This window comes from Fukomys damarensis, unplaced genomic scaffold (genome assembly GCF_012274545.1).
Source record: "Fukomys damarensis isolate Sample0158 unplaced genomic scaffold, DMR_v1.0_HiC HiC_scaffold_37, whole genome shotgun sequence".
Taxonomy (NCBI): Eukaryota; Metazoa; Chordata; class Mammalia; order Rodentia; family Bathyergidae; genus Fukomys; species Fukomys damarensis.
The window spans coordinates 54,867,154-54,893,720 of NW_022900949.1; the positions used below are offsets into that span (position 1 = coordinate 54,867,154).

Sequence of the window (26,567 nt, forward strand, 5' to 3'; positions counted from 1 at the left end):
GCTATTTGTGTGTGTGTGTTATACACACATATACATACATACATATGAATAGCTATATGTATAAATGAACATAGCCAGCTATATTCATTTACTCATGGATTACCTATGGCTGCTTTTGAACTACAATAGCAGAGTAGTTATGATGCAAATCTTACAGCTTTCAGGTCTAAAATATGACTCTGGCTGTTATGAAAATAAACTTCCAATAACTTGCCTAAAGCATATCAAAGGAAACAAAAAGTGTCAAAACCTCTCAACCAGCTAGTCCAGAAACTGAAATGTTAGGATGGCATTAATACATTGGAAAACAATTTCTGAAACATCCTTTTGCTCTTTACATCTCTCCAACCCTGTGCCCTCCATCCCTGCCTGGCCCCACCCTTCTGCTCTGCTTGACTGCAAGCTCTTCACAAACAGGAACAAGGTTGTTGTTGTTTTCTATAACATCCACATAGGTGGATTTCCAGCATACAGGATTTTTTAAAAAATTCTGTAGTAAACAACTGAAATTAAAGTATAGCAACTAAAAACATTAAAGAAGAGTTCTACTTTAATAGTAGAAAGTTTTGATCAATAAAAATATGATTTCCAAAATAAGGAGTCATTCCCAATATGATCATAAAGTGTTTATCTAAAGTGTACAAATAAACTTAACAAATAAAAAAGGGGTCACTTATATGTTATTTATAACTTTTTTTTTTTCTTTTTAGAGGTAGGCTTTTCCACTGTTGCCCAGGCTAGGCTTAAAATCCTGAGCTCAAGTGATCCTCCTGCCTCAGCCTCCTGAGAAGTTGGGACTAAAAGTATATGCCACCTGCACCTAGCTCCGTAACAATTATCTTAAATTTCCATTCAAGAGTTGTATCACTTAAATATGGAGTATTTTAAAGTAATATTGTAATATTCCAAACTCTTCTTAAATTTATTTTATTCTAAAATTTACTACACACATAACTTTATTTTTAATTTCCAAAGAGGTTAAATCCATGAGTATTTAGTAAGAAAGTCTAATGTACATATAATTGAACTTTCAGAAGAAAAGAATGAGAATGAAGTAAAAATTACACTGGAAAAAATAACGGTTCAGATGCCTTTGGACTGAGCTACATCTGCACTCATTTTTTGTTTCATTTTGTTTGTGACAGGTTCTTCCTAAACCGCTAAATTGTGCAGGATGGGTTAAATGTGCAATCCTCCTGCCTTAGTATTATAGCCTCCTCGTATTATAGGTATGTACTATCATGCTGTGGGTTTTTCATAAATTAGTCATAGTTCAAATTAAAGAAGTTTCCTTTTCTTTCTAGTTCTTTGAGTTTATCATCCAGAGGTACCAGATCATGTAAAATGAATTTCCTACATCTCCTAATATGCTTAACTTTTGTTTTTGCTTTTTCCCTTTGTTGCTTTTCTATTTCATTACTTTCTATTCTAATCTTTATTTTTTATTTCTTTTTTGCTTACTTTGGGGTTTTTTTGTTTTGGTTTTGGTACCAGGGATTGAACTTGGGACCTTGAGCTTTTGAGGCAGGCGGTGGAACCACTGAGCTAAATTCTGGCCCTGCTCACTTTGGGTTTAGTTTGCTTATATTTTTTTAGTATTGGAAGATGACATGTTAGATTACTGACTTGGTTTTCTTCTTTTTAAATATAGTCTTCTTATGTAAAATAGCCATGGAGGCACACACTGTAATCCCAGAACTCAGGAGGCTGAGGCAGAAGGATTGTCAAGACTTTGAGGCCAGTCTTAGCTACAAGACCAGCCTGACTATATAGCAAGACCCTGTTTCAAAAAACAAATAAACAAAAGTTTTTTTCTGTCACTTACTTCTAATCCCATTTCATTATTATTATTATTATTAATTTTTTTTGGTACCGGGGATTGAACTCGGGTCCTTGCGCTTGGAAGGCAGGCCACCAAACCTAAAAAGCTAAATCTCCCGGCCCTCCATTTCATTATGGTCAGACATATTTTTGTACGATTCTGATCCTTTCAAACTCAGCACAGCTTATATCATGACCTAACACATGGCATATCCTAGAGAAGCTGGCATACTTAAGAAGAATGCATGTTCTTCTGTTATTAGATGGAGTTTTCTACAAATATGTGCTAGATTTGGCTAGTTTGGGTTTTTTTTTTTTTTTGGTATGGGGATTGAACTCAGGTCCTTGTGCTTGCGAGGGAGGCGCCGGAACCACTGAGCTAAATCCCTGGCCATCTGGCTACTTTTTATTGTTATCGAAATGTTCTATTCCCTTGATGATCTTCTGTCTGCATTGCTTATTCATTATTCAAAGAGTAATAAAGTCTTCAGCTATTATCATTCAGTTGTCTATTTTCCCCTTTAATTCTGTCAGAATTCTGTTTCAAGTATCTGTGCTTCCTTGTTTGCTTTTTGAGACAGGGTCTTATGATGTAGTAGTTCAGCTTGACCTTGAACTCACTATACAGCCCAAGCTGGCCTCAAACTCACAATGATCCTCCTGCCTCAGCTTCCCCAGTGCTAGGATTAGTGGTGTGTTCCACCACGCTCAGCTGTATTATATGTTTGCTGGCTCTGTTATTAGATACATTATTTCTGATGGACTTACCTTATCATTATAAAATTCCCTCGTTTTTTTGGTACTGGGAATTGAACTCAGGACCTTGTGCTTGCCAGGCAGGCGCAGCACCACTGAAGTACATCCTTAGCCCTACAATTCCCTCTTTACTGCTAGTGATTTGTTTTTATCTAAAACTTCTTTTGTCTGATACTAGCATTGCCAATCTAGCTACTTATGAATGTTGTTTGCATGATATGTTTTTCCACTCATTTATTTTGTTGTTGTTTTGTTTTGTTTTCTGAGCTAGGGTTTCAGTGTATAGTTCAGGCTGGCCTTAAACGCATGGCAATCCTTCTGCCTCAGCCTCCCAAGTGCTGGGATTACAGATGTGCACACCAGCTCTACTCATTTACTTTTTGTTTTGTTTTGTTTTGTTTTTTGAGACGGGGTCTCACTATGTAGTTCAGACTGCTCTGGAACTCACTGTGTAGCCCAGACTGGTCTCGAACTCACAGTGATCCTCCTACCTCAGCCTCCTGAATGCTGGGATTACAGGTGTGCGCCACCACGCCTGGCCATCTACTCATTTACTTTTAATCTATCTGTATTTTGAAAATCTAAAGTGTGTCTGATATATATATAGTATGTATCTGATTGTGGCGACTGAAACTAGCACACACTGAGCAATAAAACCAGTCCTGGATCTTGTTTTTGGTACAGTCTAAAACTGAAATGAAATCCACAACTTAGCTACTAGAATAGCTACAATAGAGACTGGTAATATCCATTATGATGGTAAATGAAATAAAGTCCTCACATCACTGATGGAAGATGTGTAAATTGTTATAACCACTTTGGAAATGTGTTTTGCCATTATTTACCAACATGTAAAACATGCAGACACATTTGTGCCAAAAATATTCCATCCTACATATAGATACAACATTTATTTTATACCAAGAGACATTAACTAGAGCAAAAACTGGAAAAACTCAAATATATAATGAACAGAATAGGCTAAAATACTGCAATAATACAATGGACAGAACAGTAATTAGCAATTAAAATATTAGTAAATTAATTTACATACAACAATCCTGTGATCCAAGTAAAAATGCCTTCTCTTCTTTCCAATAGTGGTAGGCACTCAATTTTCCCTAAAATAGTCAAAGTGCTATTTTTCTTCATGGAATTTTTTTCTTCCCAAAGTCATTATCTCATTCCTAAACACACAATATTTTCTTACCTCAGTCATATTCTGTAAAATCCAGGCCAACCGCAAGGAAACATGCTGGGTAGTGAAAGTATACTGGCTCCCTGTTAAAAATCGCCTCTTTCTAGTGAAAAAGTAAACTACTTGGCAGTAACTGTGAAATAGCTATTAAAAAAAAAAAAGATATTTAATGATATTCGACATTTCCATGTCAATTCTATACACAGGCAAACATACCCACTAACAAATAAGGCATTTTACTACTTATGGTGTTCTCAGTATTTAAGAAAATCAGGATCAGTAATCTTATCCTAAGATAATTAACATAACTAAGGAAGTAAGTAAAAGACCTCTGCAATAAAAACTATAGTACTCTAAAAAAGGAAAGCAGCCAGGCATGGTGGCACACGCCTGTAATCTCAGCACTTGAGAGGGGAGGCAGGAGGATCACTGTGAGTTTGAGACCAGCCTGGACTACATAGTGAATTCCAGGTCAGTCTCAACTACATAGTGAGACCCTGTCTCAAAAGAAAACAAACAAACAAAGGAAAGTAAAGAAAACATCAAAAAATGCAAAGATAGGGCTGGGGATTTAGCTCAGCAGTTCTGCCGCCTGTCCTGCAAGGGCAAGGACCCCAGTTCGATCCTTGGTACTAAAAAAAAAATAGAAAGAAAATGCAAAGTATTCGCTGTTGTTGGATAGGTAGAACCAATATAATCAGGAAGGCATGCAGCCACTGAACTACAGCCCTGGCCAAAGTAGGAGGTGTTTTAAAATCAATATAATCAAAAAGGCCATAATTCCAAAATTGATATACAGATTTAACACAATCCCAATCAAAATTACAATAGTATTCTTTTTGTTGCTGTTTTTTTGAGACAGGGTCTCACTATGTAGTTGAGACTGACCTGGAACTCACTGTGTAGCCTAGACTGGTCTCGAACTCACAGTGATCCTCCTGCCTCAGCCTCCTGAGTGCTGGGATTACAGGCATGCACCACTACACCCAGCTACAACAGCATTCTTCGCAGAACTGGAGAAGATAATCCAACAATGCATATGGAACCAGAAGAACGACAAAGCAATTGTGAGTAAAAAAGCAAAGCAGGAAGCATCACAATTGTGGATTTGAAGAAATACATATTACAAAGCTACTATGACAAAATCAGCATGATTCTGGCACAAAAACAGACATGAGGATCAATGAAACAGAATGGATGATGCAGAAACAACCCCAAGCACATTGAACTATACTAAAGGAAAGATAGCTCCCCCGCCAGCTTTAATTGAGTTTTCTGGTACATTTTAGGGATATAGTACAGTTACATTCATCGTTAGGATCTTGTACCTCTACATGACAAGTCCTGATTCTCATTTTTTCCCCTTACCCCTGCCCTCCCTTCACCCCCTCCTCCCCTCCCCATCTACAAACACTTTATTTTCATCTTTTCATTATCTCACATTTTTTTCTCTTAAGGAAAGATAGCTTTTTAATAAATGGTTCTGTGAAAACTGGCTATCCACATGCAGAAGATGGAATCTAGACCCATTTCTCTAATCATGCACTAAAGTAATATCAAAATGGATCAAAGAACTAAATGTTGAGTCAGAAACACTTAACCTGCTGGAAGCCCAAATAGGTAAAACTATTGAAGTCCTAGGTGTAGATATGGAATTCTGAACAGAAATCTATTTGCACAGGAAATAGTTAAAAGAATCAACAAATGAGATCATATTAAATTAAAAGCTTCTGTACAGCAAAAGAAAGATTCAACAGAGTGAAAAGACAATCTATAGAGTGGGGGAAAATACAGAATAGAATATAAAAGAATAGAATATAGAATATAAAATAACTCAAAAAATTAGTTCCTCAAAACAGACGACCCCATCAAAAATTAGGAAAGTGAAGTGAAAAGGCATCTGAAGTACAAATGGACAATAAACAGATGAAGAAATGCTTATCACAGCTGAGCTATCCAGCCCTTTAGTTTAGGTTTTGTTTTGTTTCTTGGTACTGGAAATCAAACTCGGGACCTTGCACTGGCGTGGCACACACAGTACCACTGAGCTACATCCCTGGCCCCTCTTTTAGTTTTCTGAGATAGGGTCTTATTAATTTTCCAGGAGGATCTCAAACTTGCAATCATAATGCCTTAACCTCCCAAGTGTTGGGAAGCACAGATATTCTTCAGTAGACAAATGGTTCATTAAATTATCAGGAATCTGTCTCAGCAATAAAAAGGAATAAGCTAGCCGTGACCAAGCTTATCACCTTGGTACCAACTCAGACAAATATACCAGAAAAACTTTCAAGAGCCTTAAATAATAAATCTTTAGCATCTGAGACTGGTGACTGCAGAATGGGGTCCACTGCCAGGTCAGACACTGGAATTGTGTGGGCTGGATTGTGCATACCTGTGTTTGTGTGCATTTTTCTACGACAACCCACAACTTGCATCATGCTCACTTTCAAAATCAAGTAGACAAAGTGCTTGAAATGCTCACTTTCATTCTTGAGGTCAAGGTTACATCAAGATTTGAGACTGGGGGGGTGGGGCTGGGGATTTAGCCCAGTGGTTCCACCGCCTGCCTCACAAGCACAAGGCCCTGAGTGTGAATCTCAGTACCAAAAAAGAAAAAAAAAAGATTTGAGATTGGGATTTAAACTACAGAAGTAATTGTTGCCATGGTCACAATTTATTTTCAAAGGAATACAACTTTGAAAAGCCTTGCTAGAATGCCTGTAATCCCAGCACTTGGGAAGCTGAGGCAGAAGGATTGCAGGGAGTGCAAGGCTGGCCTGGGACACATAGCAAAATCTTGTCTCAACTCCCTCCCCTAAAATGCCTTGTTGAATAAATTGAGGAACGTTTACAAACTATTTAAAAATAATGGTTTATCCCCAATACCATAAAAATATGCATTAATGTATAAATTATATATTTAAATTGTTTTTTGTTGTTGTTGTTGTTTGTGTTTTTTCTGGGTTTCCTTGCAGTGCTGAGAATGAAACCCACAACATCATGCTAGGCAAGCAGTCTATCACTGGGCTACATCTCTACCACTAAAATAATATAATTTTAACTTATACAATTCATAGTTTATGACATTCTTACAGCCATTTTCAAATCCTTTAATTACTCTGTCCTTCCTATAAAAGAAACTCTTATATTCAGCCTCTAAATTAATATAAAATTCATGCAGGTAAGATTATAGCAGAATTATCTCACTCATGCACTATTATTACACTCTATGCTCATGTCTATTTTCATATACAATTAACATGGTCAAATGCTTATCCAGTAAAAGTGCTGCTCTAGAGCTACCACAAATGACATTTAAAAAAACCTGTTCACAGAAATAATGGCAGAAAACCTCTCAGAAAGAGAAAAAGAATTTGACATACTGATAAGTGAGGAATAGAGAACTCCAATTAGCCATTATCAAAAAATCTCCAATGCATATAATAGTCAAGATTCCAGAAATTCAACATAAGAACAGAATAATAAAAACTGTTAGAAAAAAGGAACTAATCAACTGTAAAGGAAAGCCTGTCAGAATCACAAAAGACTTCTCTATATACACCCTTAATTCAAGGAGAGCTTGGGGTGAAGTACTTCAAGCTCTAAAGGAAAACAACGTCTAAGCAAGATTGACGTACCCCACAAAACTGTCAAAATTGATGGAAAAATAAGCTGCTTCCATGACAAAGAACACCTGAAGAAATTCATGACTACCAAACCAGCACTCCAAGTGTTCTGAAGGACATTCTAGAGAGAGATAACAAGGATTACAACTTCATCAACTCCAACAGAATGAATCTACCAGGCAAAGCAAGAAATTAAACAGAAAAGGAATGAAGCCAACAGCAGGAAAATAACATGACAGAGGTAATACATATCTGTTAAAAACCATCATTGTCAATGGTCTCAATTCACCAATCAAAAGAAACAGACTAGCAGAATGGATCAAGAAGCACGATCTAACAATATGCTGCATACAGGAAACACATTTAGGGGCCGGGGATTTAGCTCAGTGGTGCTGCCACCTACCTCACAAGTGCAACGACCAGAGTTCGATCCCCAGTACCAAAAAAAAAAAAGGAAAGAAAGAAACAATTAATTGAAAAATAAATTCATAGACTGAAAGTCAAGGGATGGAAAACAATATTGCATATGACAGGAAACTAAAGCAGGGGTAGCTATTCTATTTGTAGACAAAATGGATTTCAAGCCAAAACTGATTAAGAGAGACAAAGAAGATCACTATGTCCTGCTAAAGGGAACAATCCAAGAGGAAGAGATAACAATCCTAAATATATATGTACCAAGTAGCAGCATACCCAACTACACAAAACAAATATTAACGGACATGAAAAATCATATAAGCACTAATACAGCTGTAATAGGAGATCTCAGTACCCCACTGCCACAAATAGACACATCAACTAGACCACCCCCCAAAAAAATCAACAATGAACTATTAGAACTCAACTAAAAAAAAAAAAATGAACTAAAGTCTTGAACAAATGGACTTAGGAGATATGTACAGAGTATTTTACCCCACATCAGAATACACATTCTTTTCATCTGCATATGGGTCATTCTCCAAAACAGACCACATACTAATTCATAGAACATGCTGAAGTAAATACAAAAGAACTGAAATTATCAGGCATATTATCCAACCACAGTGCAATGAAATTAGAAAACAATGGCAAAAGAAACCATAAGAACTTCATAAACACATGAAAATTAAGTAACAACCTCCCGAACAACCAATGGGTAGTAACAGATGAAATTAAAGAAGAAATTAGACAGTTTCTACAATTAAATGATAATGCCAATACAATATACAAGAACTTATTGGACACAATGAAAGAAGTCCTATAAGGGAAATTTATAGCAGTGAACAACCATGTTAGGAAAAGAGAGAGCTCAAATAAACAATCTAGTGATGAACCTGAAGGTTCTAGAAAAAGAACAGCAAGTCAAGCTCAAAGCTCATAAAAGGGAGGAAATCACAAAGATGAGAGCAGAAATTAATGCAATGGAGACTAAGAAAATATAAAGAATCAGTGAATCAAAGAGTTGGTTCTTTGAAAGATTAAATAAAACTGACAAACGCTTAGCCAACCTTATCAAAACAAGGAAGGAAAAGACTCAAACCCACTCAATTAGGAATGAAAAGGGTGAAATAACAAACGATCCTGTAGAAATCCAGAAAAATCAATACCTACCTCTAATAAGATGGAACACAGAAGAAACGGACAGATTCCTAGATACATATGAATTACCAAAACTGAATCAAGAAGATATAAAAATTCTAAATAAACCAACATCAACCATTGAAATTGAAGAAGCAATACCTACCAACAAATAAAAGCCCATGCATCGCCAGGGATGGATTCACTGCTAAATTCTGTAAGAAATTCAGAAGACCTAATACCACTACTCCTCAAACTGTCATGAAACTGAAAGGGAAGGAATACTCCCAAATCCATTCCTAGAGCAAGCTCTACCCTGATTCCAAAACCAGAGAAGGATCCAACCAAAAAGGAGAATTACAGGACAATCTCCCTAATGAACACAGACGTAACAATCCTCAATAAGACACTGGCAAACAGAATGTAGCAAATCATCAAGAAGGTTGTACACCATGACCAAGTTGGATTCATCGCAGTGATGCAGGGATGGTTCAACATATGCAAATCAATAAATGTAATACAGTATATTAACAGAACCAAGGACAAACTATATGATCCTCTCAATAGATGCAGAAAAAGCATCTGACAAGCACCTGTTCATGATAAAAACCCTACAGAAAATTGAAATAGATAGTCTTTATCTCAATCTGATAAAAGCCATCTAGGACAAACCAAAAGCCAACATCATACTAAATGGACAAAAACTGAAAGTTTTCACTCTAAAATCAGGAATACAACAAGGAAGTCCAATGTCATCATTTTTATTCAATATAGTTCTGGAACCATTAGCCCAATTAGACAAGAGATGAAAACAAAAGGATTAAGAATAGGAACGGAAGAAGTTAAATGATACTATTTGCAGATTCACCTGAAAAAAATCCACCAAAACACTAGTAGATCAAATTCAGTAGTGCAGCTGGATACAAAGTCAACACTAAAAATCAAGAGCATTCCTACATACAAATAACAAACTCACTGAGAGAGCTATGAGGGAAACAACACCTCTCACAATAGCATCCAAAACAAATGAAATACCTAGGGATAAATCTAACAAAGGAAGTAGAAGACTTTTACATTGAAAACTACAGTATTCTGAAAAAGGAGATTAAAGAGGTTATCAGAAAATGGAAAGATATCCTTTGTTCTTGGGCAGGAAGAACCAAAAGAGTGAAAATGGCCATATCTCTAGAATTATACAGATTCAACACAATCCGATGAAAATTCCAATAGTGTATTTCACCGAATTAGAGAAAACAAGCCTAAAATTCATTTGGAACCAAAAGAGATGTAGACTAGCAAAGGCAATTCTGGGCAACAAAGGCATGGCAGGCATTACAACAGCTGACACAGCCAGGACGGCCAGTGCTGAGCAAGCCCCAAAGATCCTGGCCAGCCAGAGACGCTAATATTTAATGGTGATGTAATCACAGTTAAGTTGGGGGTGAAGGTGCTGTGTGTAGTTACTAGGGATACATTGCTGACACAGGTAAGGCTTGTAAAGGAAGAGACAAAGCATTCATGTATTAGGGACAAGGACAGAAAATATACTACAAAGCTACTGTGACAAAAACAGCACAGTACTGCAAAAAAACAGACCTGAGGATCAATGGAACAGATTAGAAGATGCAGAAACAACTCCAGACATGCTCAGCTACCTCATCTTGTTTGTTTTATGTTGAGACAGGGTCTCACTATGTAGTTGATACTGTCCTGGAACTCAGTATGTAGCCCAGGCTGGTCTCAAACTCACAGTGATCTTCCTGCCTCAGCCTCCTGAGTGCTGGGATTACAGGTATGTGCTACCATAACTGGCTTGCCACCTTATCTTTGAGAAAGGAGCCAAATACCTTCACTGGAAGAAAAATATACTCCTTCATAAATGGAAAACTGGCTTTCCACTTGTTGAAAATTAAAAGTAGACCCATATCTTTCATCATGAACTAAACTAAAATAGAAATAGATCAAAGATCTAAATATTAAAACAGAAACACTAAATCTGCTGGAAGATAGGTAGAACTCTCGAAGATATCAGTGTAGGCAAAGACTTTATGAACAAATCCTGATTTCACAGGAATTATCATAGAGAATCAATAACTGGTATCTCATTATATTAAAAAATCTTCTGTACAGAAAGAGAAACCACCAACAGAGTGAAGTGATAACCCAGTGTGGGAAAAAATTTTTATCAGCTGTTCCTCAGATAAAGGACTTCTATCTAGAATATATAAAGAACCAAAAAATCAGACCTCTTCAAACTTAAAGACCCAGTGCAAAAATGGGCATCTGAAATAAAGACACTTCTCAGATGAAGAAGCAGAAACAACAAATAAATATATGAAAAATATAGAAAAACACTGGTCATTCAAGATGCAAATTAAAATAATGCAGAGATTCCATCTCACTGCAGAAAGAATAGGAGTTTTATCAAAAAACCAACCAATAATAGGCCTAGGGATGTAGTTCAATGGTGCCTGCACCTGCCTGGCAAGCGCAAGGTCAAGAGTTTGATCCCTGGGATGGGGTGGGGGGAGCACTGCATGCACACACACGCACACACACACACACACACACACGAAACCAATAATAAACTAATAACAGGGCTGTGGGGAAAAAAGGAATTCTTCCCACTGTTAGTAGCAGTGTAGACTGGTTCAACCACTGTGGAAATCAGTATGGAGATTCCTCTATAAACTAAAACTAGAGGTTCAACTTGACACAGGTATTACCCTTCTTTCCAAAATAATTAAAAGCATCAGACCACAGCAATATATGCATACCCATGTTCACAGTGGCTTGGTTTAAAGCAGCTAAATCTTGGGAACAGCCCAAAGATCCATCAACTGATTACTGGATAAAGATGTGAGGTCTTTTATACAATGGAGTACTTACTACTCTGCCATAAAGAAGGATGAGCATGAGACATTTCTAGCTACATGGATGGACCTTGAGATCATACTCTTAAGTGAAATAAATCAGAGAGACATGTTTAAATACTGCATTGTTTCTCTGGCATGAGAAACCAAGTGGAAACAAGGAAAAAAATGTATAATAGATATTGAGAAATGGGAAGAAAGTGTTCAAATGAGAAGGGGAAGAAGGTGGGGAGGAAAGAAGGAATAAGAAAAGAGAAGAGAAGCCGGGCGTGGTGGCGCACGCCTGTAATCCCAGCACTCAGGAGGCTGAGGCAGGAGGATCGCTGTGAGTTCAAGACCAGCCTGGGCTACATAGTGAGTTCCAGGTCAGTGTCAACTACATAGTGAGACCCTGTCTCAAAAAAAGAAAAAAAAAAAAAAAAAAAAAGAGAAGAGAAGGAAAAAAATGGAAACAATGCTTTTCTAAATAAAGGGGGAAGAGAGGTTGAAGGGGGAGGGAATTGGAAAAAAAAGTCAAGATATATCATGTACCGCCAGGCGGTGGCGCACGCCTGTAATCCCAGCACTCGCGAGACTGAGGGAGGAGGATCGCTGTGAGTTTGAGACCAGTCTGGGCTACACTGTGAGTTCCAAGTCAGTCTCAACTACATAGCGAGAGCCTGTCTCAAAAAAAAAAAAAGGATATAACATCATGTACAGATACAAATTCCCTATGATGAATGTTATCATTATGTATCTATAAAATGTACCAAGGCTGGGATTAAGCTCAGGGTTGCCACAGCCTGCCTTGCAAACACAAGGTCCTGAGTTTGATCCCTGGTACCAAAACAAAAGACAAAAAATTAAAAAAAATTGCTGCTCTAATCTAGATACTCTGTCATGCACCATGTGGTACTAGTACAGTACCTGAGAAAAAAACAGCATTTAACTGTGAGGCATTCGAAGTCCTAAAGTAATCAATGTGGAATCATTACAACTCAGGGAGACTGCAGAGGAACGACACAACTGCAGACACTATTGACGCCAGTGCTCCTGTCACCAGCAGCAGCACCACTGTCTGTTACTGATGGTACAAATGAGGAACTTGTCGTAGTCTGCTCATGACCTGCCTCAATATCCGTTCTCCGCTTTAAGGTAAAAGACTGTATCTTTTCCATTTCGCAATGGCAGAAACACACAGTCTACTACAAACCTCTTGAGGACTCTCTAAAATACAGTTGTTATGCACTTAATTCTACCATGCTGGTTTTTTACGTGACTAGTACTAAATTTCACTGATTAGAAGGCGCACTTGTGTAGTCTCTTATTATGTTCTAAAACAACAAAGGTGGGAAATTATCAATTAAGCCCACAGTTAGCAGACATTTACAAAAAATACAGTAACACTCAAATCATAAAAAATAAAAAAGGTTACCTTCATCAGAAGAGAATTATTGCAAGATTTTACAAGTTCAGTAGCTCTCAGGTCTTGCCAACTAATGAAGTTGTGAAAATGCTTTCCTGTTTTCCTAAGAAAGATGGAAACAGTACTTTGAGATTCAGTATAAACCACAGACTAAAGATCTGTCAGATGAGAACAAAATCGAAGGCCAAACAGTCATTTCAAAGTATGATGACACTTTCCAAACAACTTCTCAAAATAACAAATAAAAAAGGCTGGAGTGGAATTAAGTGAGAAGACACTGGGTTCGGTGTGGGGGCCCATCCCACTGATCACGCCCAAAGCAGGAAGTAAACAGAGCAGGCTGTACAGAGTTACCTCACAACTGGAGTTTTAAGAAATGAGACTGAATGGAGCCTACGGGAATCACAGGAGCACTGTGCATGGCCCTTAGGCCAATATCAGTCAGCCCCTCCACCAGTGGCCATGGCAGAGACCAGAGAAACGACCCACGAAGCCCCGGGGCTCAATGTGAGATAACACAGCAGAGGTTAGAGTGACCTGCACTCAACTTCCATTCCCAAATTAAAGCTTCTTTACTAAAAAGACAAGGTTGTTTGGCATCACAGCCTATATTTTGTCTGTTCTGTCCCTAATACATGAATGTTTTGTCTCTTCCTTCACAAGCCTTACCTGTGTCAGCACTGTATCCCTACTAACTACACACAGCACCTTCGTCCCAACTTATGATTAGGTCACCAATAAATATCAGCATCTCTGGCTGGCCAGGGTCTTTGGGGCTTGCTCAGTACTGGCCATCCTGGCTCTGTTTCTATCTTTAATTCTGTTTCTGAATCTTTTATCCCACCTTGCACCATCAAACTGAGCAGGAGAACAGGTCTTGCCACAGGGGTCTCTGATACTTCAACCCCTTGACCATGCTAGTACAGTACACCCTGTATGGCTGAGCTATACTTACAGCCCTGATATCTTCTAATCTTCAACATCAAATTCAGGCCTTGCTTTCTACCTTATCTTCAAGTCTCCTATGTAAATTTAACATGGTCAGTTCTTAAGACTTCATTCCCCACTCTGCCTAAGCAGTCTATACTTATGGTCACATATTCACCGCTTTCAACAAATATTTATAAAGCAATTTGTGCCAGGAATTGGGAACCAATCTATAAACAGAAAAACATGGTATCTTTTCCCTGAAGAATACATTTTCTTTATTTTGCCCCTAATGAATATCTTTCTACTATGGAATTCAAACAAATAATCACTCAATTGCTTATGTTTGCCCTGATCAATAGACTTTTACCAGGGAATTCAAAGAAATAACTTCTCAATTACTTACTTACAACAGGAAGATGAGGTGTGATTAGAAAATATGGTGCATGTCTAAATTTTAAAAATTTATCACAGTAATCCAAGTGTAATGGCGCACGCCTGTAATCCCAGCACTCATGAGGCTGAGGCAGAGGATCATGAGAGTTTGAGGCAGCCTAGGCTGGGCTACATAGTGAATTCAAGGCCAGCCTGAACTATATAGTGAGACCTTATCTCAAAAAAAAAATTATTATAGTAAATGATACATTGCCATAATCTTAACACCTGCCCCACTCTAACATTTACTCCATAATTCTTGCTACTTTCTGGAGCAGTTCTAGAGTTCTCTTCTGTGTCATTAAAAGTGGCTGATTTGCCGGGCGTGGTGGCGCACACCTGTAAACCCAGCCTTTGGGAGGCTGAGGCAGGAGGATCGCTGTAAGTTCGAGACCAGCCTGGGCTACACAGTGAGTTCCAGGGCAGTCTCAACTGCACAGTAAGACCCTGTCTCAAAAACCAAAAAAAAAAAAAAAAAAAGAAAAAGTGGCCAATTCAACATCCTGTATCAATGCAAAACATTTATGTTTTCATGGCCACTTTGACTTTGGGGAGGAGTCAGAAGCCAAATGGTGCCATATCCAATGAATAAGGTGGATGAAAAAAAGATGGATGAAGACACACAAGCCCGCTTTTCCATTGGGTGGCACCCAGCAGCAGTGTTTACTGCGTTCTTTGTCATAATTCATTCAAGACACAAAAGAAATACTCCAAACGGCCTCAGGAGGCGGTGAGAACAACAGGGTAAGTATGTTCTACGCAAGGGGGAGTATTCTGCAGGGAATTAATGGCAATGTGTCTTTTACTGTAATATTTTAAAATTTAAACATTTGCCTTATGTTTTGACCACCTCCCCTGAGTCTCATCAAGGAGAAACAAAGTGTCAAGGCTATATTAAACATGGAAACAAAAATTAATAAGCAAAGCAACAGGGAAACCTGACTGGTTTGGGGGCAGTAAAGGTTTCCTTGAGCAGGGGATTTAGCTCAATGGTTACGTCACCTGCCTTGTAAGCAAGCACAAGGACCAGAGTTCGAACCCCGTACCGAAAAAAAAAAAGGTTTCTTTGAGAAGTAAAAAAGGAACTGAGGGCTATATAATATAAGAATTAACTACAGCCAGGCCTGGTGGCGCTCACCTGTAATCCCTGCACTCGGGAGGCTGAGGCAGGAGGATTGTTGTGAATTCGAGACCAGCCTGGACTACATAGTGAGTGCCAGCTCAGACTCAACTACATAGTGAGACCCTGTCTCAAAAAAACAAAAAAAAATGGAGGAGCTGAGGGGCTGAAGAGAATGCGGGGGGATTAACTAGGAAGGTGAATATTCCTGATCAGAATGTGTTGTATATTCAAAGGTCCTAGGGTAGCGTAAAACATGATGTGTTAGAGAAAATGAAAGGCCAGTGTGGCCAAAGAGGAAAGGGGGTTAGAAAACCACATGAAAGTGATATTGTTAGTTTATAATGTGATACAAGATAATCCAAACAACCAGAACCAGGCATGGTGATGCATATCTGTAACCCCAGCACTCAGGAGGCTGAGGCAGGATTGCTGTGAGTTCAAGGCCAGCCTGGACTACATACTGAGACCCTGTCTCAAAAAACAAAAAAAGAAAGCATGAGGAGGGGGGGCAGAGAGAGGCGGATAGGGAGAGAAAGGAAGAGGAGGGAAGGAAGGAAAAGAAAAGAAAACGCATGTCAGGTGGTACATTCCAATGCTCACTTAGCCTTGATTTGGGATAATTTTCTCTCTCTTAACAGTGAAAGGAGAAATGAAGAGGAATATGCATGGCAATACTGCAAATGAACTGTCTTTAAGCCCTTCTAACACCTCATACTACTCTGCGGCTTCTCATATTTTATGTCATAAGTAAGAACCATTAACATAAATGTCAAATATAATAAAGATATATTTGATGCAGTAGGAATACAGAGCAATTTATCCTCTCCTGTAATGAGACTATAAAAATGCCTTGGGCTGGCATTCTTCCCTGTCATTGTAATTTGGCTCCGTCCTAGCACAGAGCTGCTCCGTGGGAGGAGTCCCAGCCCTAGGGACTCCCGGTTTTGTCTGTTACCATTGCTGATTGCACACAACCTGACTGAGGTCCCCAGAGTGAGGTCCTCAGGGAGACGCAGTGACTGAAGAAACACACAGCTCATGATTTTTCTTAGAACAAAAGGAATGTAGAAGAAGTAAAACAGAGGAGGTATCATTTAGAGGGATTTCAGAAAGCAGGCTGAACACACCACTGATTAAATACACTGATTAAAAGTTAAACTTAAGCATTCCTTTCCTTCGATTGCCCGTGGCGCAGAGCGTCAGGGGAGGCGGCTGCAGCAGCAAGGGCGGCGGTGGCGGTGCCAGCGGCAGCTGCAGTGCCATGTCCAGCATGAATCCTGAATATGATTATTTATTCAAGTTACTTCTGATTGGCAACTCTGGGGTTGGAAAATCTTGCCTCCTTCTTAGGTTTGCAGATGATACATATACAGAAAGCTACATCAGCACTATTGGTTCGGATTTCAAAATAAGAACTATAGAGTTAGGTGGGAAAACAATCAAGCTACAAATCTGGGACACAGCAGGCCAAGAAAGATTTCGAAAAATCACCTCCTGTTATTACAGAGGAGCTCATGGCATCATAGTTGTGTATGATGTAACAGATCAGGAGTCCTTTAATAATGTCAAACAGTGACACAGGAAATAAATCATTACGCCAGTGAAAATGTCAAGTTGGGGAAGAAACTGGAGTCTGCCGTGAACATGGGGAAACAAAAGAAAGCAAGGAAGTATGCGACCATGAAGCGAATGCTTAGTCTCAGAGATGAGAGACTCAAAGAAAAGGATAGATTAAAACCTAAAAAGAAGGAAAAGAAAGATCCCAGTGCACTAAAGGAAAGAGAAGTCCCCCAACATCCTTCCTGCTTATTCTTCCAATATAATACACAGCTGGGCCCACCTCATCATATCCTGGTTGATACCAACTTTATCAACTTTTCCATCAAAGCTAAATTGGACTTAGTACAATCGATGATGGACTGTCTGTATGCCAAGTGTATCCCTTGTATAACTGATTGCATAATGGCTGAAATTGAGAAATTGGGACAGCAGTATCGAGTGGCTCTAAGGATTGCTAAGGATCCACGATTTGAACGATTACCTTGCACACATAAAGGAACCTATGCAGATGACTGCTTAGCGCAAAGAGTAACTCAGCACAAGTGTTACTTTGTGGCCACAGTTGACCCGGACCTTAAACGGAGAATCCGGAAGATCCCTGGAGTTCCTATCATGTACATTTCTAACCACAGATACAACATTGAGCGGATGCCAGATGATTATGGAGCCCCTCGGTTCTAATTCTTACAAGACAAAAGTTCCTCTGCCTTCCCTGGACCAACTTTCTGTTTTCAGTTCACTGAACATGCCACAGCTTGAATTATTATTCACTTATTTGCTCCATTATCAGCCAAGTATGGTTAAATACATTTACTTTTTTGGCGGGGGGTGGTACTGGGGATTGAACTCAGGTCCTTGCGCTTGCAAGGCAGGCCACCGAACCGCTGAGCTAAATCCCCGACCCTTACATTTACTTTTTGATGCTTTTTGAAAATGACAATTTGTGTCCTTTTTGTTTTGTTTTGTTTTGTTTTTTTGTACCAGAGATTGAACTCAGGACCTTGCATTTGTGAGGTAGGCAGCAGCACCACTGAGCTAAATCCCCAGCCTGTGTTTACTTTAAAATTTGTTGCATCTTTTTATAAATCAGGTGCTCCATTGGCGATTTACATAATTTGATTTACTCAACAAACATTTATTAAGTTTTTGGTGGGTACTTATTAAGATATGTTCCTGTCCTCAATAAACTTATATAGAAGAGAAAAACATATAAATGAATAAATACCATAAAATTAAAAAAAAAAAAAAAAAGAAAATGTCAAGTTGTTGGTAGGGAACAAATGTGATCTGACTACAAAGAAAGTAGTAGACTACACAACAGCAAAGGAATTTGCTGATTCCCTTGGAATTCCATTTTTGGAAACCAGTGCTAAGAATGCAACGAATGTAGAACAGTCGTTCATGACAATGGCAGCCTAGATTAAAAGAGATTAAAAAATGGATGGGCTCTGGAGCAACAGCTGGTGGCGCAGAGAAGTCCAATGTTAAAATTCAGAGCACTCCAGTCAACCAGTCAGGTGGAGGCTGCTGCTAAAATTTGCCTCCGTCCTTTTCTCACAGCAATGAATTTGCAATCTGAACCCAAGTGAAAAACAAAATTGCCTGAATTGTACTGTATGTAGCTGCACTACAACAGATTCTTACCGTCTCCACAAAGGTCAGAGATTGTAAATGGTCAATACTGACTTTTTTTTATTCCCTTGACTCAAGACAGCTAACTTCATTTTCAGAACTGTTTTAAACCTTTGTGTGCTGGTTTATAAAATAATGTGTACAATCCTTGTTGCTTTCCTGATACCAGACTGTTTCCTGTGGTTGGTTAGAATATATTTTGTTTTGATGTTTATATTGGCACGTTTAGATGTCAGGTTTAGTCTTCTGAAGATGAAGTTCAGCCATTTTGTATCAAACAGCACAACCAGTGTCTGTCACTTTCCATGCATAAAGTTTAGTGAGATGTTATATGTAAGATCTGATTTGCTAGTTCTTCCTTGTAGAGTTATAAATGGAAAGATTACACTATCTGATTAATAATTTCTTCATACTCTGCATATAATTTGTGGCTGCAGAATATTGTAATTTGTTGCACACTATGTAACAAAATAACTGAAGATATGTTTAATAAATATTGTACTTATTGGAAGTAAAAAAAAAAGTTAAACTTAAGAACTTGATTAAATACACTGATTAAAAGTTAAATTTAAGAACCTGAAGAAGACTCTAGGGCTGGAAAACATTAACAACGCTGCCTTTCCTAATCTCTTAGGGGCACAGAAGAGGGGTGAAGGAAGGAAAAAAATGAAACGAAGTTTCAGATTTCCCTACTGCAATCCTGAGGAAAACAGCTTCCAGGGCCAAGAGGACAGAAGTGCAGTATTGGGGTGGGGGGGACAGAAAATGCAGTGGGAGGACCAGGCACAGTTAGCACTGCAGAGAGACAGGCTTTTCCTCAGTCCACAGCGTCTTCTCTCACTGAGCACCAGGAAATACACCTTGATGGCTGTGAGACCGCCCACTCCTGAGCTGTATCTTCACTGTGCCTGGGGAGCTTGTGGACCCCCGACTGGCTTGCTGGGCCAGGGAGCACAATAAGGATCATCTTTCTAAGCTATGTGTGTTTCTTCAAAATATATCAGTATTTCCATTTCTATAAGCAAAGGGTGTTTGTAAAACTCATAGAAAAAAGGAAAGGAAAGAAAATGAACTCTAAACTGGGGTGTGGTGGTGCACTCCCATAATCCCAGCCCTTGGGAAGATGAGGGAGGAGGATCCCAGAGTCCAAGGGTAGCCTGGCCATAGTGAGCCTTGAACCAGCAAGGGTGTCTCAAAAGCAAAGGAAAAAAGAATCCACAATGTCTGCCTTAGAAAGAAACCTCCCTAGGTGAAGGGAGGTCAGGGACAAGGGGAAAAACTGAGAACCAAGACCTGTCATGTAAAGGTACAAGATCCCAATAATGAATGTAACTGTACTGTATACCTAAAATGAACCAATAAACCCAATTAAAAAAAAAAAAAAAAGAAACAAACCTCCCGAAGTATGAGAAGTGAATGGTCTTAGAATCTGACTCTTCTAAAACTAAAGTGTGGCCCTAGGATCACAAAAAACTTTGCTTCCTAATACTCGGACCTTCAAGTGACACAGTAGTCTAGGGGTGATGAACAACCTCTGGAACCAAATACCTGTCACCAAATCCCGCCAAATGTGACTCTTTCAAAGAGCTCCTTCTCTGAGGACACTCACCCCTCTGCTTCCCTACCACCCTTTTCTCAGATTTGTCCTGGTTCCGCTTGGTCAGTTTTTCCTTCCCTGACTCCTTTTCAATTTGGGGACACACAATTAGTGTAAACGTTATTTACTGCAAACATATACTAATACAAATAAAATGCTTTACAATTGAGAGGATCTCATAGTCCAAATCCTCTACCTGCTTTTCTCTTTCCAGATCTCTATCAGAGAATAAAGCTATGCCTCTAGAGTTCTTCTGTACCAGTAATCCTCAAGTGAAAGTGACTTTGAGAGTCTCAAGGCCCCTGGGGGTATCACAATGCAGTGTTTGTGGAGAGTGTTACTCAAACACCTACAATGCCAAAGTTTGGCCCAAAGTTCAAGAGTGCAACTGATTACATCTATACAGATAACTTGTTTGTTTTTTGAGATAAGGTCTGCTCTGTAGTTGAGAGAGGCCTTGGACTCACTACATAGTCCACCGTGGCCTCCACAGGTAATTCTCCCACCTCAGCACCACCATGCCAGACTAGATAACTTGAATTCATTCATGCCTGAAGAAATCAGGAGCCAAACAGAAAATGTGCTATGCTTCAGTCTCCTCTGAGCTTTGCCACATTCACACCTCTAAAACTAAACACTTTCTCATTTTCCTTCTGCCTAACCCCACCCACCCAACCTGTTCCTCTTCTTGTACTCAACTCCTATCATACTTTGCCAACCATCAAGGTCAAAAATACTGCTAAATTCAAATTTCTTCTTCTAGCCTAATACCGAACCAAAAGCCAAGTCCTTATGAATTTACCCTGAGTTTGTTTTTTAGACTCAAACCCAATCCCTCCTTCCATTTTTCTTCCTAACTCCCCAGCTCAGTATGTCCTGGGTGATTGCGTTTCATCCATGAGGATGCTTACATTTTAAATGTGAGGTAGTCTGAGAACATAAGTCATAAGCACAGCATTGTGCTTCTGAATGTGTTAGGTTCCTGACTCTCTTTAGGTATAAGGTATCTTTTGGATCTTCAATCCATGCTTGTTTGAATTTTTAGGGCAACAATAATCTCCTTATTGTGATTCTATATAAATCAAGCTCAAGTGACATGCAGGGAACCCATAAGTCAGAAAGTAAGCCTGTTCTCATCCCTCTTAGCCAAATGAGAGACTACTCTCAATTCACAAATCCAAAGCTCCCCAAATAGGTTTTATAGCCATTTACTCACAGAAGCACAAATTCAGCAACAGTGCTTATCACACAAGGCACTTACCTGTTCCATGTAATAAAAGTTGCTCTCTGTGTTGATATGCCAAGACCAACAATCTGACTCATCTGTATCCCCGCATCTGAAAGTGAAGACACAGAAAACACACTTAAAAGCTAGTGATGCTTTATTATGACAGTATCACAGTATGGAAAAGTAATTGTTTCAATATAATCTACAAAAAACTATCTAGGTATAGCTGGATGTAGTGGTGCATGCCTGTAATCCCAGAATTTAGGAGGCTGAGGCAAGAGGGTCACTGCAAATTCAAGGCCAGCTGGGGCTAAATAGTGAGAACCTGTCTCAAAAAATTAAAAGAAAAAATCTAGATACCACTTTAATAAAACATTTGAATCTAATAAAGTATTACTACTCAACTACATAGTGAGACCCTGTCTCAAAAAACAAACAAAACAAAACAAAAAAAAAGCCTGGCATGGTAGTGCATGCCTGTAATCTATAATCCCAGCACTCAAGAGGCTGAGGTAGGAGGATTTCTGTGAGTTCAAGACCAGCCTGGGCTACACAGTGAGTTTCAGGTCAGTCTCAACTGCATAGTGAGACCCTGTCTCAAAAAACAAAACAAAAACAATCCTTGAACACAGTAAGGATAATATGAGCTATATAACAAGGCCATGTCTCAAAAACAAACAAAAAAAGTGATTTTTTTTTCCACCAAGATAATAGAGAATATTAAAGACAGAGTACTAAAAAAGAGTATTATTAATGTTTTGTTTTGTGTTGTTGTTGTTTGAGACACAGTTTTATCACATAGTCCAGATAGGCCTTGAACTCACTATATAGACCAGGCTGGATTCAAACTCACAGTGATCCTCTTGACTTTGCCTCCCCACTGCAAAGTATACAGATTATAGGCCTGCACCACCATGCGAGGCTGTTTTGTGTTTTGGGGGATGTCTTGCTATGTAGTTCAAGCTGGTCCTGAACTCAGTATATAGGCCAGGCTGGCCTCAAACTCTTAATTCCCCTGCCTCAGCCTCCAAGTGGTGGGATTACCAATATGTGTTAATCACACCTGGCTATCGCAGCATTATTCTTGCAAACTTTTTATATTTTTGGTGCTAGGCATCATCTCAGCCTCACACACGCTAAGCACACATAACAGTGAGCTACCCCCCATCAGCCCTTTTGCTTGCAACATTTTTTTTTTTTTTTTGGTACCAGAGATCAAAAACTCTGGACCTTGCAATTGTAAGGCAGATGGCAGCACCACTGAGCTAAATCCCTGGCACCTCTTGCAACCTTTTTAATAGGTTTTGAAGTATTACAAACTAAAAAGATGAAGCAGAGCAATGTAGACAGAAAAATGAAGTAAAACACCTTTAAGAATTTACAATTCATCTTTTCAACTGTCTTTCCAAATGGCTGCACTGAAAACATTCCTAAAGGTCTAAGGTTTTAGATAATGGCTGGAGTTAGAAAAACAACTGTATCACCTCTCCTCCTTTTGGCTAAGATCAAGGATACAAAAAAAGAAAAAAAAAAAAAAAAAAAAAAAAAAAAAAAAAAAACATTGTACCAAGTGACTACACAGGAAAAATAGAACAAAAAGCTTATTTTACCACCAAGGTAACTCAGATGGGAACTCAGGAGAGCAGGAAGTGAATGTGGCAACTTTGTAGCCCTGTATCATAGTCTCTCATTCATATGGCACTGACTTCTCTATAGCTGGCAAGAGACAAGCCAGAGCGCATCATAGCTGCTACCTTTCTTGGACAAGGTGGCCCACATCTCCCCTGAAAGACACTGGGGAACTAGGACACCCCCCTCAATAAAATACTATAGTTATAACAACCACAAAATTCTACAGAACCTGAGTTTTCCACACAAGCCTAAGGAAAACTTTTTTTTTTTTTCTGAACTGGTGATTGAATCTAGGACCTCATCCACACTAGGCAAGTGCTCGCTCTACCACTGAGCTACATCCCCAGCTCTTTTTAAATTTTTAAAGTTTGAGACAGGGTCTCACTAAATTGTCAAACTGGCCTTTAAATTGCAACCCTCCTGTTTCAGCCTCCTGAATAGCTGGGATTACAGGTATATGCCACAGTGCCCAACAGTAAAATTCTTATTACAAACATAAGGTACTGTAGAAATGATTGTTATTTTTAGAAATTCTATTACCTTTGATAGCATCTTTTATTACAGCAACAAACTGAGCCCAGAGAATATCAGGATCAATTTCAACCCAGCCAGGTTGAGGATAAATAGTTTCTACCTATTTAGGAAAAGAGAAGATTTAGTAAAAATTAGATCACGTTCATAGTATCTGAGTCTTAAAACTACTTACTGATTAAAATGAGTAACATGAATTCACTTGTCTAATTTTTACAGTCAAAATTCAGTTGGGATGTATTCTACAGTAGAGGACTTGTTCAGAATGTGTAAGGCCCTGGGTTCAATCCCCAGCACTTTCTCTTTCCCAAAAAACTGAGAAATACATATATGAAATTAAAAAGGTGGACCAGGAATTTAGCTCAGTGGTGCCGCACCCACCTCAAAAGTAAAAGGTCCTGAGTTCGATCCCTGGGACCAGAGGGGAGAAAAAAATGTATAAGAACTATAAACCAAACCAAAATAACCACAGTTCATGAGTTTACAAAAGATCTTAGCTTCTTTAATTTTAACTTAACCTTTACTTTTCACTTTTTCTACAATAAAGGTGTTTTATAATAAAATATTAAAACTTTTCCCCTTGTCTGCCCTCTTTCACACCCAGGCTAACCTGCACTGTGGATGCAGCAGCGACAGGGGCATCCGTGGATTTCAATAAATACTCCAAGTACGGAAGGAGGGAAAACCTCATAATCCACAGGCTGTGGTTTACTCCTTCCTACACCTTTTCTTATCTCTGCGTTCCTCTGGCCTGCCCAGGTGACCCAGAAGAATGAGGTAACAAGCCAGAGGACCAAAAGAGGAGGCCTGGGCATCAGAAACTACATGAAAACCTCAGAGAGGGAGGAGCTCAGAAAGAGAACCGAGAAAGCTGGGGATAAACTCCTGGGCTGTTCCAAAGCTGTGCTCCTGTGGGTGTAACCCTCAAACAGCAGGCTGAAGATGCTAAAGGGCCCAACCATTGCCCAGGGCCCAGACTGACTGCTCACCTGCCCACAAACAAGGCAGAGCTGAAGACTGTGACCAAGATTTAGAAAACAGAACTACAGTTGAAACCACAGTCCACAAAAGGGGGTTAGAACTTGTATTCTGAATCCTGCTAACAGAAAAACACATTTTTCATGGGATTTACTCAGAACCCAGAGTTTTTCAATATAATATTCAAAGCATCTAGGAATAATACAAAACTACAAGGTATAGAAAGAACTAGAGGGCCGGGGATTTAGCTCAGTGGTTCGGTGGCCTGCCTTGCAAGGGCCAAGGATGGGAGTTCAATCCCCGGTACCAAAAACAAAAACAAAAACAAAAACAAAAACAAAAACAAAGAACTAGAGAAATCTCAATACACATTAGAACAAAAGAGTCAATAAATATTAATGCCAAGATGATACTTCAAAATCACTTTAGCCGGGGATGTAGCTCAGTGGCACAAGTGCCTGCTTGGCAAGTGTGAGGTCCTGAGTTCAAAATCCCTTTAAAATGGCTATTATGCTCTTTAATAAATGATGCTGGAAAAACTGGCTTTCCACATGCCAAAGATTGAAACTAGACTCGTAACTTTCACCATGCACTAACCTAAAATGGAAATGGATCAAAGATCTAAATATTAAAACAGAAACACTAAATCTGCTGGGAGAGAACAGGGAGAACCCTTGAGGACACAGGAGTAGAAGCCTTCATAAACAAAACCCAGACTACACGGGCAATACTACAAAGAATCAGCAACTGGGACCTCATCTTATTTTTATTTTATTTTATTTATTTTATTTATTAATTTATTTTGGTTTTTTTGAGACAGGGTCTCACTATGTAGTTGAGACTGACCTGGAACTCACTATGTAGTCCAGGCTGGCCTCGAACTCACAGCGATCCTCCTGCCTCAGCCTCCCGAGTGCTGGGATTACAGGCATGTGCCACTACGCCTGGACTTGAGACCATACTCTTAAGTGAAATAAATTGGACATACATGTTTAAATACCATGTTTGGTTTCTCTGGTATAAGAAATCAAAAATGGAAATAAGGACTGAAAAGTATAATAGATGCTAGGAAATGGGGAGAAAGTGTACAAATGGGAAGGGGAATAAGGGAGGAAGGAGGGAGAAAGGAAGGGACAAAAAAAAGGAAAATAGAGGGAAAAATGTAAACAAAGTTTTGTACACAGGGAGGGGAGGGGGCTTGTGGGAAGGGGAGGAATGGGAAAAAGAACTGGGTGTATCATGTAAAGGTTCAAATTCCCTGTGAGCGCCATCATTATGTATGCCTAAAATGTACCAGTAGATGTTTTACTAAAAAAAGCTATTATAAAAAACACTGCAATTATTAAGAGTAAACACTCGCGAGAGCAAAGATAATGTAGTCATCACGTCATTCTATAAATGTACATCAAAGTCAGTGTATCAAGACATCACGTGGACCCAGGCACTGTGGCGCACACGTGCAATCCCACTGTAATCTCGAGGCCGAGAGGAGGATTGCCCCAAATTTGAGACCAGCCAGAGCTACACAGTGAGTTCAGGGTCAGCCTAGGCTATAAAGCAAGCCCTTGCCTCAGTAAATAAATGAATAAATGAATAAATAAATAAAGTTGCATATGCTATATATATACAATTCTAAAAAAAGAAAGACAACGAGGGCTGGGGACTCAGCTCAGTGATGCTGCCGC

The 26,567-nt window shown here is 39.1% G+C and overlaps 2 protein-coding genes and 1 pseudogene across 3 annotated transcripts in view; 2 read left to right on the plus strand and 1 right to left on the minus strand.

Moving 5' to 3' along the window:
* The window catches only part of Gk5 (glycerol kinase 5), a 66,342-nt gene that overhangs the window by 29,548 nt on the left and 10,227 nt on the right, over positions 1-26,567 (minus strand). For both annotated transcript variants that reach the window (XM_019205118.1, XM_019205117.2), the window contains exons 2-5: positions 23,914-24,007; positions 21,775-21,850; positions 13,249-13,342; positions 3,788-3,919 (exon numbers count right to left, since the gene is read on the minus strand). In XM_019205118.1, coding sequence (XP_019060663.1) covers positions 3,788-3,919; positions 13,249-13,342; positions 21,775-21,850; positions 23,914-24,007 — 396 coding nt within the window. The remainder of the gene's footprint in view (positions 1-3,787; positions 3,920-13,248; positions 13,343-21,774; positions 21,851-23,913; positions 24,008-26,567) is intronic.
* On the plus strand, positions 16,969-19,253 carry LOC117284454 (annotated as a pseudogene).
* On the plus strand, positions 17,321-18,052 carry LOC104851033 (rRNA-processing protein FCF1 homolog). The gene has a single exon (XM_033759506.1). The coding sequence runs from the start codon at positions 17,369-17,371 to the stop codon at positions 17,963-17,965; it is 597 nt and encodes a 198-aa protein (XP_033615397.1). The 5' UTR covers positions 17,321-17,368; the 3' UTR covers positions 17,966-18,052.

What these genes read in the sequence shown, in the direction of transcription:
- LOC104851033 (XM_033759506.1), top strand. Translation starts at nt 17,369, where the DNA reads ATGGGGAAACAAAAGAAAGCAAGGAAGTATGCGACCATGAAGCGAATG.